Here is an 18,445-nt window from a genome sequence, read left to right as displayed (position 1 = left end):
AGCAATAAAAGTGAGATATGCCAATTTAATACAGCCATACAGATACATTCAAGTAGAGTGAAAGTGCATAATCACGGACAGATGTCTCTTTACTGGGGATAGACTTTTTTAATAAATGTGTAATTATTCCTGAGAACGCTTTTCCTCCCTGAGATTTGTGCAGATTTTGCAACAACCCTGTAACACGTCAGAACAAGTTGTAGATGCACTGTTTGCAGCTGAATACCACACATGCTGAGGACTGTTTGTTGGTGAATCCTCATTACTGCACTTAACCGAAAAGCATGAAACTTAGAGAGTGACTGAAGGTCGTGTGAAATTTTTGGCAGAGCTTTTGGTGTGGTGAAAGGAGACGAATGCACCCAGAACAAGGCTACCACCACCTAGAGAAGGAGGGGGGCACTGTCTGGCTATAAGAAACGGAAAGACATTTAGAGAGGGGGAGAGAGAGAGAGAGAGAGAGAGAGAGGCAGAAAGACTGAGATAAGTTCAGCACCGCGGACAGCGCACAGGAGCGCTGGAGAGGAGAAATCAGTTCAGTGGATTTGAGCTGCGCACAGTCATGCCTCCTTGAACTACTGGAGCCTATAGTGCACTCTACAGTCGCACCCAGCCGTCCTCGTCCTGTGCAGGTGGAGGCACGGTTGTTGATGTTTTGTTTTAATTGGGAATCGCTAAACAAGGAGGCGAGATAGCTGCAGAGAGAAGTGCGTTGCGCTTGCAAGTACAGGCCAGGCTGTTAGTCGGCGCGATCCTTACATCATCTCTTTATTGGAGAGAGAGAGGGAGACATACAGAGAGAGAGAGAGAGAGAGAGAGAGAGAGAGAAAGAAAGAAAGGGGTGAGAGTGAGGGAGAGAGTCCGTGCAGCCAGGCTCCTCTCCGACAGTCCTCAACTGCGAAGCGAGTCTGACGGACCGACTGGCGTTACCACCACCCCGCTATTTTTGTTCTGAGTGTTTCCTCTCCCCGCGCCCGCTCTGCTGCGTCCACACCGGCCGTGAAGATGCACCGGCACCGTCCTGCCCGGGGATTGACGCTGTTACTGCCGGTCGCTTTGTGGATTTTCAGCCATGTCAACTGGGTGCACGGAGCTTTGCCAACAACCCGTAAGTTGTCATCCTTATTTTTCTTTCCTCCCAGCGCTGAACGTGATAGTGTGGGTATGGGTGGGAAGCAGACTGAGCCTGTCTGTGGAGCCAAACAGCAGAGGCAGAGAGGTGCTCTCACCGGCTGGGCTGCAGGTATCCCCACGGTAGTGCCAGCTGGGAAGCTCTCCGGAGATTAAGAGCCAGGCTGCGCCGGGGAAAGGGAGCGGGAGCGGGGTTTACCTTCTAAGTTCAGAACTACACGTGTTAACTCCTCGGGATCTCCAGTCCATTGATTTTAGCGCCCGGGATTTCATGCCCGTTGGGTGAGTCTGATCGCGGGTTTTTAGGGCTTCCAGAAAATGCTGGATTACTGACTGACATTTCAGCGTGTCAGCTGAGGTTTGCTGTCTTTTGTGCGGTCTCAATCCCGGGGCAGAGTGCATGTAAGAGACGGTCAGTCTGAAACCATTGCACAAATGGCTATTTCTCTCTGTTTCAGCCCTTTCAGGATTTTGGGGATTAACATTATGTAAGATCATTGTGTTTGTCTTTAGACCATTGCACTGGATTTCCCCCCAAAAGAAACCCAAATACAGAGGTGTCGTTGAATGGGAGTTATGGTCTGATGGACCTGTCAGTGACCAGAGGCACATTAGACATTTCTAATTTTGAGCTTATTGCTTTTGCAATCTAATTTGGGTCGTTCATGAAGTTTCAGTGCAGTTAGAATTTCGATTAGTCTCAACTCTATCACCAGGGCCCATTTTAGCCAACTTTATTTTATTTTAGCAAACGATCATTGGAAAACTTGGAGACAACTTACATGGATCAGCATACAATACATACCTCTAGTGCAAAGACTGGGTTTATTTTAGATAAGATTGTCTCTTTGCATATCATCTAGGCCTATCTGTAATTTTAGTATCGAGAATTTGTTTACACATGACATGAAACTGCATAAAGTCTCACTGACATGTTCCAGTAGGTTCAGAGTACCTGTTTATGTTGTAAGGCTTATTATGCATGCTCAATGTATGGTATGGTGTTTATTATATTGTTAAACTTACCATCACCCTGATATTTGGGGGTTTTTAATGTGCTATAATTGGGTCTGCCCGACCTAAAGTGATCGCTTATGTGTGGCTCTGTATTTCCCCGGGATCATCTCCACTTGGTTCGGTGTCATTCCAATGTTGCTGACGGTGGCTGAGCCGGTGTGACTGTGTGACTGATTCCCCCGGTGATCGCCAGGGCTTCTCGGGTCCCGGATGAATGTGTCCGGGGACGCGCCTCATTAATCATCCCATCCGACAGACAACAACGGTGAGACAGCACCGCGAGCCGTTTGCGTGTGCGTGCGCGTGCGTGCACAGATAGATAGACACATACATACGTGTGCACGTCAGCGTGTGCTTCAGAGGAGAAAGAGATACGGAGAGTTAGAGGGGATGGGCGGTGCGTTTTTCTTTCACAAAAGCTGTTGCACCCAAAAGCGACCTCACAGCGAATAGGTGCCATAGTGACAGCACTTTATTTATTAAAGTTTATCGATCCCTTTATGGAAATCCTCAATCCTCCTGCTCCCGTCAATATACAGGTCTGACTGGGTCACCATCAGTGTCCCCAGAGCAGCTAGAGATTCAGTGCCTTGTTAAAGAAGGGGCTTAAACAAGGTTCATTTACAGACTTGTAATGAATAAAATATAAAACCTGTTGAATTTTCAAACTAGAAACTCTATCTAAATGTTTTCTTATCATATAGATGTTCATAGATACGTGGTTATTTTAATTTCCAGGCCGCTACACAAAATTATAAGCCCCTCAAGTGTTTAAAGTGATAGTGCTTGAGGCAAAAATAAGAAAGAAAAAGTTGCTGTAAACTGAGTGTTTCTGCAAATTCTCAGATGAGTTTTGTATATCACACACCATTTATATGCATTTTTGATTAAGAAATCCAATAACATATGTATCAGTCACTTCATTACTCTAAATCTAAATCTATAGCATATACATATATGTTGCATTGCAAATTACAAGATTACAACAATACGACACAATAGGGACATGCATGTGCGGAGAAGGATCGGGGTATGATTTGTATCTGAAGTGCTGTGTAACGGAGCGAGAGAGCGAATGTCATACAAACAGCATGTTGAATCAGACCAGCAGTTCCACCGCTGAGCACAAATCTGAGTGCTGACTTTATCCCTCTTCAGGGACTAGATGTGGAACACACGGGGGAATAGACGATGGCATTGTGACCAATGGTCTGAGGCATGGACTAAAAAAAGATTAACATTTCCATCCTACCGGGGCAGACGCACTCACAGTGTAAAAGTCAATGGTCTGGTTGACCCGCCGACTGTGTGGAGTCTCCCAAGTGCACACTGAAAATGCTTCTATGAGGTATGTGAGCCAATGAAAGAAAGAAGGAGGGATCGATGGAGAGAGATTTAGTGTGTTTTGCACATGTCTATATAGGTTTGTTCATGTATACATGCGTGCATGTGTGGTTCCATGAACGCTTGTATGTTGAACAATAATCCAGGGATTTTCTCCTACGCAACCTCGTCCTAAAGCGTCTGTCACTTTTATGTTACATTCCAGCATCACTTAATTGGCTAGAACGGTGACATCAAGTGCGGAACATCTATTGAGGTGTGGGAGAAGGAAATGAACATACACGCAGATACATAAAAGCATAGAAGAACACTCAGAGATTGGACGCACATAAGAACAAAAGTGCAAACGCAGCCACAGGCGCTCACAAAACTGAAGAAAGGTACATTGTGTTTGTCCTTGTACTTCAGCTGTATGCTGTAATGAGTTGTTGATGTACAGTGTGTAAATTTGAGGCCATGATGTGTCTTAATCATCAGGACATTGTTTTTTCTATTTGCAATTCAAATTAACACATTTCTCTGATGATGATGGTTCATGTGGCAGATTTCTGACAGGAATATGTGTATTAATGTGTGACATACTGTACTTGAAGTATATTTTATATCCACAGATATTTGGCCCAGTCGTAAAGTATTCATGGATGTCAACAATTTACTTCAACCTCATTTTCTGAAACCGCAAATCTGTCCTATAATTAGCCTTGAACTCTGCTGCCCTGCCTTGCACCCTCGCTGTTCGTCACTTTCCGTATAAAGGACAGGGTTTAAATTTTAAACATTCTCAGCAGCAGTGTGTGAAAAGTAAAGGATGTGCCTTTAAGTCAGTGTGTTAGTGACACTGTGGGTGGCTAAATGGGATGCCCCTAGAGCCTGTCTGATATAGAATCAGATTAGCCTTCTCTCATCTCATTAAGCTTGCCAGGCCATTTGACATAGACATCAGTCTGGTTACACCTCCAGGGCCACACAGGGCAGGACAGGGTTTTCTGCTCGCCAATATAATTTATTTTATACAGCGTGAAACCAAACAAAAGTATCCACTTGCATCCTGCAACTCAGACATTCGTAGTTGAGTTTGAGGCGTTAATTGTTCTTCCCATTAACTGTAGTAGGACTAAGGGAAGCCAATTCAGCTGCAGCTTTTGTATCCAAGTGGCTAATTTTAAGATGTGAGTGGTCGTGGCTGATCCAAAGGAAACAAGATAATAATCTGGTACGTCCTCAGAGTCGCTACCACAGTAATGAAAAATAAGTATCTCTCATTTCTACTGTCAACAGATGAGTCACTGTGGTTATTATCATATCATCACCTGATGCCAGTTGTATAGCCCAGTGTCTTGATTTTGTGTGTGATGGCTCCCAGTAGGAGGTGGTTATAATAGGATTAGAGCTGGAGGAAGCAGACTGGTTTGGCTCAGATTAGATCAGCTCAATACTTGCTGTTTAGCATTGTTTGGCTCCTGTGTATTTATATGTGTGCGCCTGCCTGGGTTTTGGGTGTGCGTATGTGTGTTTGTGCCCATGCTAGATTTATCATGCGTCAAGTCAAGCGAGCCAGAGTTAGGAAACAAGGTCTAGTTGTTAATTTGCCATTTTTCTCTTGTGACCTGTTCCCCTCTGTCTAAATTGCTCTCTTCCTCCTGCTTTTTTGGCCTATCGCTCTTTTGCACTCCCTCTGTTTTCAGTACATGTCCCTCAGCTTCTTTCCCTCATTCTCCTTCCCCTTCTCGCCTGTCTTTATGCCTCTTTAAAACATCTAAAAAAAACTGTCTTATCCTACCGCTGATGACTTCTCTTGCTCCTCCTCCTTCCCATTTTGTCTTCTAATTCCCTAGTCTTACTCTTATTATTTCATTCTGTTTCTTTCCCTCCTGCCTCCTGCCCTTTTCTCTCTCCCTAACTATCTCTAATTCTCTCTATCCCTACTTTGCTCTCCTCAGTGGTTTTATCATCGAGCCATAATCACTTTCCTCCTCGTCTTCTTTTTCAGCTACTCAGTCTCTCCCCTCACAATCTGTCCCCTTCTCATCCCACTCCTGATTACTAGTGTGTTTGATGAAAAAGTCCCTACTTGCCACTTTTCAAGGGAGTAACGTGATGCGTGTGTTTGTGCGCGCATTCTCTTACACCAGCACCTACTCTGGTGTCCACTGCAACAACCAGACTGACGTGGATCGCAGCCAAACACACACAGCCACACTGTGTTCTTCTCTTTCAGTCGTGTACAGCTCTCAAAATTTGTTTGCCCCATCAGAGTATGAATATTTTATCCCACTGAAAGCTAAATGAATCCATGACACTGCTTTGATACAAAAATGCTTGACCTATAATCCACTGCAAAAAGCACATTATTTTCATAGCATAAGGAATAAGAATTGCTTCATTTCGCAGCAGTCCACAATATATGTCTATGAATATGACCAGACAAGAATATCTTCCTAAGTTGTATGGTGACACATCATTGTAATATACCACATGTTCACTGAAAAGCCTTCACCTTTGGACTTTTCAAAATAGGTATTCCAACGTGCAAAATTAATCGCTAAAGCATTCATCCTGACATGTTAGAGGCTCTCTGCTGATTTTCTTATTAGTGTCATAGATCACAAGGACAGCAAACATCTAACAGTAAGAAATGAATTGTCAGAGCCAGAGCACCATGACATGACTGTTTCTTTTTTTTGATTCCCTGTCAGTGCTTCACTTGGACTGCTGTATGGGTCTCCTTGAAGAAGTAAAATTTCTCTCTTGAAAGTGAATGCTACTGCGAGGCTATCTATGTTTCATCATGGGAGCAAGGCCACAGTGATACAAATGTGCACTGACAAGTCATGCAGCATAATTCCCTTAACAATGTCAGTATCGTAACATGCACACACATACTCCCACACACACGGAGGCCCGCACCATGCAGCTCTCACACAGAAACGTGTCCAGGTCATTAAATGTTACTTACGTTACATGCATTCATTGGAAACATAACCCCCACAAATGTGTTATTATACATTTAAAAGTATACATATTTGCATGCACGCTTGTCTGTATGAGGCATTGTAAGTGTGTGTGTGCGCGTGTGTGCAAATGCGCAGGATCTGAAAGTTATTCTAGTGGAATGTGTTCTCATTAGAACCCGTCAGAATCTGTCCACCTCGTTAGACAAGGGTCTCTGAGATGGAGAGTGGGCCGGCGGGATAGGAGGAGGAAGAGAGAAGGACAAGGGAAGAGGCAGCATTTATCAGAAATGAGAGAAGGATGAGGAGAGACAGCTCAAGGAAAGATGGTCAGGAGGCGAGGATTTCCTCTGACACCTTGTCGTTCAATATTACTGTTGTTATTATAATCTGCAGTTGCATCAGTCGGAAGATGGACCGGGCTGTGTCACCTAATACTGAATTTCACTTCGGTGATACCTGGCTTTCTAACAACTTGATTGATCATATAACTGCCACCATAATTGCTTTTTCAGTTGATGTGAATGTCCTTTTATCCACCTAGTCCGCTTATTGTACTGCATCATCATCACCATTATCATGGTCATCCTCATCATCATCATCATTTTAAATTAGTCTCTAAAGACCTGCACTATGATTACAAAGTGTCAGGGGATACAGAATACAAAAAGGTATTATAAAATAATGCAAAAATAAAATAGAAGAAGAAATGCCTTTATTAAAGTATAACAAGGGCCAAGCCAGTCTGGGGAGAGAGAGACAGGAATTTTACACAGTCAGGCACAGATTTGACGTCACATCTTTGTCTATGTCCTACACACACACACACACACACACACACACACACACACCCACCTATATCAGCCGACAGCTGTGAAGTTAACATATTCCTGGCACGATGACAGGAAATTCAGATCTCACTCCTGGGCCAAGAACTTTCCGACAAGTGTTCTTGTTTTGGCAAAAACAACCTTATTCTCTGGCCCTTTAGTACAATGGTTCATACACAGGTCAAACTCCACTCTGATGCCACTGAATGGCTGTTTATGAGACCAATAATATACAAACAAGATTGCAGTATGTACCTCTCATGAAATATATGTTTATAAGTATGTCAAAATACCACATGACCCCAAAATACACCATGAACAACCCCCCCTTCTTAATGTACAACAAGGGCCAACAAGAGACAGGAATTAAACACAGTCAGGCACAGAGTTGACGCCACATGTTTGTCTGGCATGAGTCCAGTATCACTAAAAATCAAAATTCTAGCCTTGGATTTGAGACCTTCCCATAAGCAATGAGACATTCATTGGTGTGTGTTTGGCCTTGCACATAAGTATTGAGGACATCTATACACCTGAAGGTATGTCGTGGTAATGCTGGTTTTATAACTTCATAGCTTCTGGATATGTACTGAGAAAAAATGTCATGGTTAAATTTAATACAGACAAAATGTGCACCACCGGTTAAAATAAACCTGTATTAAGATTAAGAATAACAACATACTTCAGCTCCCAAAAACAAACCACCTTGTTAACTGTCAGTCCGCGGATAAAATACAAGTCCAGCCCACCATGTTTTCCTCCCTGTTTATTTCTCTGTGAGCTTAAAATAGACTGAGATGTCTACCAAAACTGTACAGAATGGAGTTGAAATGTTGTTTGTTTAGCCTCAAATGTTCCAGTTAAATCACTTAAGAGGAAGCTAATAGATAGGGACAACATCTGGCCTAGATTAATCTTGGGTGAATGCCAGAATTGAGCTCCACCAAGGTATTGGAGGTGCTAAAAAGAGCAGTTAAGAGCAGTAAAAGTGAATTTGACCCAAATCATCAATGTCAAAACAACAGTGTCAAAAGCAGCAGACAGTGAAACTGGGCAGTCACCTCTGGCTGTGGCAGGGAGAAGGTTTAGACACACTGAATGGAGCATAGAGTGTTATAACCATTGTGCATGCTGCTGAAGAGCATCAGTGTGAATAATTAAAATTACTAGTGCAACAATAAGGACATGATCCCTCACTGGCATCCCACATGTCAAATACTGTCATCATGCAATCATGCTTTACGTAGCTTGTGAATCTGCTGCCAGGGGCTGAATCTGCCTTGGTGGGCAGGTATTTCTGGTCGGATGACTTTGGTCTTGTTATAATTGTATCAGCCACCTCAGGGGTGTTATAAAATCACCAATAAATGCAGGTTTGCTGATGCAACAGGTGACTGAAAATCTATATTAATGCTAGAGGCATGATATTACTTGACAGAAAATCAAATGTACTATTGTGTGCTTTTATTGTTATTGATAAACCTAGAGCATTTATTGAAAATTTGCTGCACATTTTAATTACAGTGGCATGTCATTGCTTCAGTATATATTGCTGTTTTAAAGCACAAACTCTCATTAGTCATTGATTGATTTAATTTCGGAACATGAGTGCTGTAGTTTCAGGTGCTTCCACTTTGAGTTCCCATACCACATGGAGGCAGTAAACTCCTCAGTGGTCTGTTCTGGGATGGCTCTCCAGATCGTTATTTTTTGTTCTTTCTTTTTTGCTTTGTGTTTGCTCCACGTCCCGCTGGTAATTAACTCGTGCACTATTATTAAGGTAATATAATAACTTCTGTAATCACTGTTTTGAGCTTTCAGGCATGGCTGATGTGGTCCCTGACTTGGGAGGCAAGATTGATTCACAGTAACATGCCAAGTGTATGCACAGATAGGTCAAAGGAAAATAACATATCAAGAATAGGGGTTTGCCAAACCAAACAAGTTATTAAAAATATGTTTGTCTTCTCATGAAAAATGTGATAATCAGAATTGCAGAGAGATGTAATTGTGTCACAATGTGATCTCCAAATAACACTATACTGCTGTATTGTGCCTGCTGCTCTTCATAAGCAGATATCCTCAAATTATGTCAGACTTTAATTGACATAAAACACCTTCCTTTGACGTGAGTGTGACTGTACATATTAAAGTATCAGTTTGCTACAACATTACAGAAGAGATGTTGATGGCATGGGAAACAAAGATTAATCATACATACATTATTCAGTCATAGTGGGCACATTATATAGTGAGTACAGTGATTTAATGAGACTTTGAGCTAATTACATTAACTAATTACTTATTGCTCATGTAAAAATAATCAGCGTACATTACTAAGTCATTAGCCCAGAGTTTGCCAGTGATCTAGCAATATAAAGCTGTAAACCTTGAATTATTGGAGGTGCATCGAGTTTATTGTCAGTGGATAATTAAACTGTTGCTTTTGCTTGTTCCCTCTTAGTTTACCCTATATTCTGCAACATTAACCCTTTGATCTGCACATGCCTGATGGGTGACATGATAAATATGGGGATTACACATTAAAAAACCGCAGCACAACATCTGTACAACTGTCTCTCTGAAGCATGCACAGACATACTCTCCAGTCATTGATAGGGAGTTTCACTATGTCTGTCTTTTACATCTTTTTGGCGCTCCGTGCATGCAGTAGGTAGCATAGTCACAATGTGTGTATATGTGTGTGTGAGAGAGAGTTTGTGTGTTTGTCAGACTGTGCATGTACGTACATGTGCGTATGCACAAGTCCCTTTCTGTCATAATGGATGTTGGAAATCTAGCCACCAGCTCATGTGGAAGAGTGCGGTGGAAAAGGGCATTGTGCCGCAGCTAAGACAAATGTTGTTATTACTCTCAGCCTTTGCATTCAATTTGTTTTTTAAGCCGCTTGAATACCCCATTTACAGCCCAAGATTAAGTGAATTAATCTTTGGGCTACTTCCATTGAAGAAACACTCCTCTTTTTTCTCCTTAGACTCAGAGGAAAAGCACAGAGGCAGAATGGGAACACTGTAGCCAGCAAGTCACTTGGAAAACATAACCCACTGAGCAAGCAACGTCTGTGGACGTCCAAGTCTAGTTGATATCATGTCCACATTCGTGATATCAACTAGACTTGGACGTCCACAGACGTTGCTTGCTCAGTGGGAACCTGTGTATTTCTGTGTGTATCTCTATTTCGGCATGGTGAGGCTACAGTGTACGCGTGTTCATGTCCTGACCGCGTGCATGGCTTGGTCTGACTGTGTGTGTTTCATTGTAGTGCATGCACTGTATGAGTGTTTGTGGAATTAAAGAGGAGGAAGATAATGAAGAGGAGATGACATGTAACTGGAAGGGCAACCTGGAGTTGTCCGCCTCGTGACATGCGACCAGCTTTCCTGCTAAAATTACACCACTGCACCACAATAGACTTGGCTTAGTGGGGAATATGTTGCTGACTGTGTGCATGTGTGTGCATGTATGTTTGGATGTCTCGCTCTGTGCTGTAAATGGAAAACAAGCATTGTGTTCCCTGGGTGTACTGTGTGTGTGTGTGTGTGTGTGTGTGTGTGTGTAAGTGGATTTGAGTGTGTAGAAACACTTAGTTAGCATGCATTGTGTGCATATGTTCTTGTGCAGTATGTGTGTATATGTAAGTGTGTTTGGACAGACTCAGCCAGGAGGAAACAGTGGTTAAGGTACACAGTAATTTGGATGTCAGACAGACCTGTTCTCTTACATATTCTTAGAACAACCTCTAGAAGGATTGATATCTGAGTTGTTCAGTATTGGGTGTTTGCTGATAACAGTTTAAATATACATTAGATATGTACCTGACATGTTGAACTAACAGGTGTAGCCTTCTAAATGTTACCACCTTTATTTCTCACAAGCTACTTGATCCAAATACTGAAGGTCCTGATTCAAAACTAGAAAGTTATTTCACTTATTATCGATTAATATTGAGGCAAGTTTAAATGGAGGAATGCGATTCCTGACACTGATGTCACATGATCTGCTAGAGGGAAGACCTATTGCTCTGTTAAAGTGTTTGGGGCAACAAAAACACTCTGCTCACAGTCTGTTTGCAGATGTATGGTGGTGTTACTGTGTTGCTTCTTTGAACTCATAACATTCTTTGGCAGAGTAGAGACGCCGGCTTGCAGAGAGAACCTAAAACAGACAAGTTGAATTTTGGCCTGCCATCAAGTTACTCGCTCAAACAACTTTAAAGTTTCTGCATGCAACATTCAGAGCAGTGAACAACCATGCATCCTGAGCAGGAAATGAAGTCATGCTACCTCTGTATTTGTTAAAATCTGAGCCTTTCTGTGGTTTGTTGTGGTAAGATGGTCAGTGCATGTGTATCCCACTGGCTAGCTCATCATAGCCACTCTGCATTGCGCTGATAATGATGGTTACCACTGATAAATTGAGATGGCATCATTGTGGAAGAGCATCGCCCACTGTATGGTTTTCCTCTGGTAACACCGGTAGCTCTTTCAGCCCTGAGTTAGCACTGTTACCTGCTAGCTGTCTGCTCAGCCAGCTCCATGCTGAAATATAATTTAGCCTCTTTACTTAGCAACAACTTATGTGACCTGCTGCAACTGGCGTCAGTCATTTCAATTGCCGAAAGCTTCGGGTTAAATTAAGAAGCTGCTGCCTAAAGGTTTTGCACACTGCTTTTTGCTCATAAGAAAGGAAAAATTAGAGTCTGAGTTTACGAACCTGTGTATAAATCTGTGTGCTCTGCCAACCTGGATGTCATCAGTGCGTCCAAATCATTATTGTCATCACTCTAAATTTCACTCACATGTGCAGTGAAATGCTGCACTGTAGGCTGTCATTAAGGAGAGCAGGCCTGCACCACTAGCAAGCTTAGATGTTCAGTAAAGAAAGGATCTAATTTTGCTTTGTATTAGCCTCTACCAGTCCAGAAAAATCTGCCTGAACTGGCCCTGATAGTGATCCACAGAATTGGCCTGTGATGTAATTTTGCTTTTGTGTCTCTACTGTACAGTACATGTGCAGGAAACCTGTTTGTACAGAGACTGAGGATCAAACCGCCTGCCTTGGCTTAAACACACCTTTGCGTGTGTGTAGGTTGAGTTGAGGTGCTTCAGGTGACCACATACTTGTATGTGTCAGTGTATATATATCTGTGTATAGCAGGGGTTAGGTGTGTGTGTAGGTGTGGGCACTTGTGTGATAAAAAATAGCTTTGTGTGTATAAGTTGGAGAAAAAGAGAGAGCTGAGGCTAGATGTGGATGTGGTCCATTAGCTTTGGTTCAAGGTGCTGTTACAGCGTAGGCTAAGATTAGTCAGACAGGGGTCACTGCTTCCTCTTTATACCTTCCTTTCACCTGCCTTCTCTCTGCCTTCCTTTTCCTCCCTCTCTCAGTCTCCATCTGTCTTTGTCTGTATGCTCGTCTCTCTCCTTCCGTCATTTCTCTCTTTCGCACTCCAGACTATTTTATTCACTCAGGTTGCCTCTTATTCTTTTCCACTTCATTCTTCTCTCTCTCTATTTAATGCCACCTTGTTTCTGTCTCTTTTCACATCGCTTACCCATTCATATCTTTGTCATCTGACTTTCCTTTACCATTTTGTCTCTCCTTATCTTGCTGTCTGTACCCATCTCCTCTTTATGTACATTTCACCTCTTCTTAAAGCTGTCTGGAAAATCAAGTCTAAACAATGCTGACATAACCGTTACATGTACAAAAGCGACCACGACGCAGCTCCTCTTATGTCAGTTTTGCAGCATCCAGCATTTGTGCTCAGGGTGGCTTCAGCCCTGCTTTGAATGCCTTCACAGACATATTGAGCTTTATTGTGTGTAGTGGAAAATTTTCTTGAAGACAGAGTGAAATTTCTCTGCAAGAAATCAACAACAGGTGCAACACATCAGCCAACTAAATGGCACAGGAAGACAGCAGGTGTCCTCGATTCCTCTTGCTAGTGCCTTTTGCTCTTTATCAATCAACTAGTTCTATTTAGAAATAGCAGTCTCCTAAATTAGATTCCTGTATAGCTTGTATTTGATTAGTCAGTGATTTTCATTACTGCCAACTCTACCTCTGCACTTACTGGCTCAGTGAAATGTGCATCAGCTGCCTGGACTCTTTTAGGTTAGGAACTGTGGCCAATGAATTAACACGTGAACCAGATTCTGCTTGCAAAAAATAAAGTTCTGAAGTTCCTGAAAGGGTTTCAGCGACTGAGACATTTTCCTCTATTGGAATGTAGTATGTTTCTTTTTCTGCCACCACGCCTCCTCCCACACTCAGTACAGTCTGTTAATATGCTCTCCAGCAATAATTCCAGTTAATCCTGACCTTTGTGGAAAGAGGTCAAATTACTAATTAATATATGCTGTGTGAGTTTATTAAGAATGAGCTCAATTTAGAGCCGCTGAAAGTGCCACAAAGACAATATTAAAGACAGCAACACAGCTGTAGATTGAGTTAGGTCAATCCTTTAGCAGCTCAGTTGATTAATTTGGAATTTCATTAATTCCCCATTAAACTGTTGGTTAATGAGTGCAGAACATTCAGATTCACGGTATGCTTCACATTTCCAAATCGTGATCCCAAATGGAAATATTTGGGAATTAGTTTTAATATCATTACTTAATAAATGCTCATCCTGTCTGCTGGCGTCTCTATCAGTTGTCTAGAGATGAAATGATGGTGGCCAACATGGAGGGGATTACAGCATGGCTGATCGCAGATCAGTTTCAGCTCTTTAATCTGTGTCTGGGACGAACAGAGATGCTGACTGAGTACATGGCAGAGAGAAACACACACACCGAAATAGGAGGGCAGGCAGACAGGAAACATCAAATCTGATTTATAGATTTATCTACTCAGCCAGCACCCTACCATGCTCCTGTATTCCAGCAGCCTGGGTGATGGATAGAATATGTAAGCATTTTGATTCCTGTGTGCAAGTCTGAGTATAAAGGGGTGAGTGTGTATGTGTGTGTGCTTGTGTGCACTTTCCCACAAGTGTGTCTGCACAGGTTTCTCCATGTGTTGTTTGGGGAATGCACAATCACATACCACATCGACTCACACACACTCATCAGACACACACGCACACGCACACACATGCATACATGGTGCAGCAGAAGTCTTCTTTGCTTTTTACTAAGAAAGCAGAAAAGTGTGCTATCGATTAACTGTGAGAGCAGAGGAGAGGCGAACGCTCTTTGGCATTCTCTGAAGGACACGGTGCAAAGTGCTGCCCTAAAAGCTCAGTGTGGGGTCTGATTCTCTTGCTGGATGTGAGGCTAGTGTATGCTGTGCATCGAGGTGTGTAGTCAAGTCTTTATAGTCCCTGGTGGTCAATGACACAGACAGTCAGCTTTGCTGGCAGATGGCGGTGAGCAGTAGAGCAAAAAAAAAATCTTTATTTTGTATTTTTATTGATAGTCACTTTTTTGTTTATTTTTAGAATAATTCCCTCACATTCATGGTGCTCATCCTATCAGCTGTTAGTTTTACTGATCTTGGGGTATTAATCGACCTTTCGCTAAATCCTGCCCCCCGACATAGACAGGCCAATCATAGCATAGCATCGGGCCGGCTCAAACCAGGGTCCAACAACAACACAGCTGTGCTCCATTGACTCTAATGCAGTCGTTTCAGATTTCCTTCATTTTCAGGCTGGTTTTGTGGATTTGGAGCTAAATGTTGTGCCTGGGGCACGTCGTGTATTAATGATACTCGTTACCTGGAGAGGCTGGAAAAAGATATACGTTTCTTCCCTGTTCCAAAACCAAAATCAAACCCTGAAAAGTGTAGGGTTAGCTAGCTAGCTACTGAAGATATAGCCTACTGAATGTATACACATGCTGCTTTTGCTTTTTAATGGTTATAACAGTGAAACAAAGACCGACCCTGCTGTACAGGAACCAGTGAAGGGAAGCAGGGAAACTTTGCTGATATTCAACCAGCTCTGTGTCATCACATTGTGTGCAGATGAACGTTGTTTGACTTCCCGGGGAGATCCCTGCCTGTCTGGCAACAGAGGTCCAGGTGTTGGCAGCAAAGCCAAACACCGTTCATCTGCACACACCGCGATGCCACACAGCTGGTTCAGTATCAGCAAAGTTTCCCTTTATATTCATTGTCTTGTGTGGCGATCAGCAGTGATGTGGTGGTTCACTTTTACACTGTGATCTGTAGCCTATAGTTCGTCTTTAGCTTCTAACTATCTTTGTCTTTTTAACCTGTTGTTGCTGCTGAGTCAGTTTGACATCCTGGATATATCCTTCAAACACAGACTGCAGACCCCTCTGTCTGCTTCTCTCTGGAATCACTGTTTCATTTGTCCAAAAATATGATAATATTTCTTCAGGGAGTGCAGTTAGCTACAGTGTGGGCTCCATGCTTACTCCGATAGCTTGTCGGACAAAAGGGACGGGGCTTAGCGAAAGGTCAATTAGGATTGGACTTTCTATAATCTTTGTTGTTATTATAAATTCACATGTACTTAGTTCTTCATCAACTCACCAAAGTTTGAAATTTGTTTATTTATTCTTTGGCATTATTTGTGACATTCAACACATTACTTTATGTTAACAGAAGAAATATCTATGATGGAGTTGCTCAGTCAATTTTTTGTGAGTCAGTAGCTTTATTGTTGAACACAGTTTCAGTCTTGTATAATGTAAACACTTTTGTGGTTTTGTGTGTGAATGGTTAATTGAATCTGTTTTGGGTAAGTAATTGCCTGTCAGCCAAATAAGTCAGCTCTTATTTAGTGTTTAACACAAAAGAAATACAAAAACAACCTAACTGTGGTTTCTGAATAGAAAAATATTCTTCTCGTTGAATCTGTACCTCCTAATAAGTCAGTAATGGAAGTAAACATTGCTTATCAAATATATAAAAATTTGAAATTGCAATGAACTGGTCTAACATTAGTTCGAACAAAAGAGAAACGTAAATTGCCATTTGCCAGCCGTGAATCAGATGGACACCTCATTTAAATGGAACAGAAATCAAAAGGTAGTTAATTTAAAGAATTAGTCCTCCACCAAACTTAAGACTGTCAAGACTTTAACAAGATACTGTGACAAGATTCCCCAATTTGACAGAGAGTGACATTTTTGCCCTTTAGAGCCTGATGGCTGCCACATTCATTGTGCTCTAGTTGATGTCAATTGGCAATTATTCCAGAAAGTCCACTGTATGTATTGCAATACAGCAGAATACTTTGGATAAAACCAATGGTTTACACTAACATGAGACCAAAAATGCACAAATGAACCACAAACATTTTTATTGATGGCCATTTGAAGTGTTTGACGCTTTGTATTCATGCATCAGTTTAACCAAACCAAAAGAGTTAAATGGGAAAGAACTGAATTGCGTCCTTTGCCCTGCTCATCTTCTCTTTCAGTCTTCTTGATTGCTCAAACAAAATCAGACAATTACACTTACGCCTGTATGACACAGACACACACACACACACACACACACACACACACACACACACACACAAACAAACAAACAAACAAAGAGACGTTGAAAAGCACAAACTCAGTGGGCTACTTTCATCTCACAGATGTAGGGGGGCATGGCCGAGAGGAACAGAGGACAAGGGCACTGGAAGTGTTGTGTTTAGTCAGCAGAGTGTGTCAGCCGGCTAATGGACAGACAGGCCACAGACTCTCCCTGAATGGGATCCAAAACCATTAGCAACTCACACTCTTCAAAGGGTGGTAATGGGTGATCCTGTGAAACCATCCTAATGTGGAGTGTGAATGTGTGTGTGTCTTATTTACCTCTGTGCATGCCTGTTGTGCAGCGAGGCTTATTTGTGCATGTGAGGTTCAGAGCGTTAATCCCCCGTCTCCCCCATGAAGACAGGTCGATGTAGAGATAAATTACTAAAAATAGAATGATGGTTGGTTTTCACCTTGAATCTTTAATGAGATTGGATCGGTTGGCTTAGCATGTGCTAAACATGATCTTACAGTTTTTCTCCATTGCTTTGGCTCATTTCTTGAAACAGAAATTACGTTCTCAAAACAACACGGACAAACCTCCAAACCTCTGGGCATGTGTTCACAACAGATTTGAATTTCTCATTCCTTTCAGCAAATTGCAAATGTCTCTGTACATCTCTGCAAGTGATTAAGTACTTTTGCCTACAGTTTGCACAAGTACCAAGTGAATATATCCTGTGATCTAAGCTGACTTCTCACTTCTCAGTCAAATGGTTATTCTCTCCAAAACATGTCAGCATCATTTCAATGTGTTAATCATCACATGCAAAATGGTCCATTCAATTGTCAAAATATGTCAGGGACATAATACCATGAGTAACATCCCATTATATAACATGAATCTCTTGGAACATTTGCTAAATTGATAACTGTGATTGACTGTCAGGTGAAACTAGAACTTGAGTGATGAAGGGGGCAGGTCACAGTGATCTCCCAGGTGCTATGCATGAGTATCAGTGCTGTCAACCATATATATAGAGCTTGATCAGAATCAGTACAATTTTCAAACATGGAGGCAAGAGGAAGAGGAAGAGGAAGAGGAAGAGGTAGAGGTAGAGGTGTAAGGGTGCGTGGTGGTGGAATAGGGGGAAGAGGCCGAGGAGCACAAAGACACCAACCTGTGTCGGATGAAATTCGGGCTACTCTGGTCGACCATGTGGTCAACCATGGCCTCACAATGGCAGAGGCAGGTCGCAGAGTGCAACCTAATGTGCCCCGCTCCACAGTGTCATCGATCATCCAAACCTTTCGCAGGGAAAGCAGGTATGTACTACTCTAAGTCAACGATGGAATTCTAGGTTGTATCTGACAGAACATTGTGAATACTGTAATGTAAGAAATGTATTTGTTTACTGTACTCATTTATATATTACTGTATTTTTGTACTGAGCAGGACAGTAACATAACATTGCAAATGGTAATACAATTGTCCATTGAATTCTATGTCTAGGATTGAAAGACAACCTCATATTGGTGGCAGAGGACGACTCCTCAGTCAACAACAGGAGCAAGAAATCTGCAATATAGTGACGACAAATAATGCCATCACACTGAGACAGATCCGCACCACAATCTTACAGGACGACAACATATTCCAAAACATCAATGCAATCAGCATCTCCACAATAGCAAGGGTTTTGAACAA

The 18,445-nt window shown here is 42.2% G+C and overlaps 1 protein-coding gene across 1 annotated transcript in view; it reads left to right on the top strand.

Moving 5' to 3' along the window:
* Positions 1–513: 513 nt before the first annotated feature.
* cntnap2a (contactin associated protein 2a) overlaps positions 514–18,445 on the top strand; it is a 462,042-nt gene continuing 444,110 nt past the window's right edge. Inside the window, exon 1 of the mRNA XM_049564641.1 lies at positions 514–1,108. Within this exon, the coding sequence (XP_049420598.1) occupies positions 1,006–1,108 (103 nt within the window). The 5' untranslated portion in view covers positions 514–1,005. The remainder of the gene's footprint in view (positions 1,109–18,445) is intronic.

This window comes from Epinephelus fuscoguttatus, linkage group LG21 (genome assembly GCF_011397635.1).
Source record: "Epinephelus fuscoguttatus linkage group LG21, E.fuscoguttatus.final_Chr_v1".
In the NCBI taxonomy this organism is placed as follows: Eukaryota; Metazoa; Chordata; class Actinopteri; order Perciformes; family Serranidae; genus Epinephelus; species Epinephelus fuscoguttatus.
Note: the sequence above shows the minus strand (reverse complement) of the source record. Positions and strands in the feature narration are given on the sequence as shown.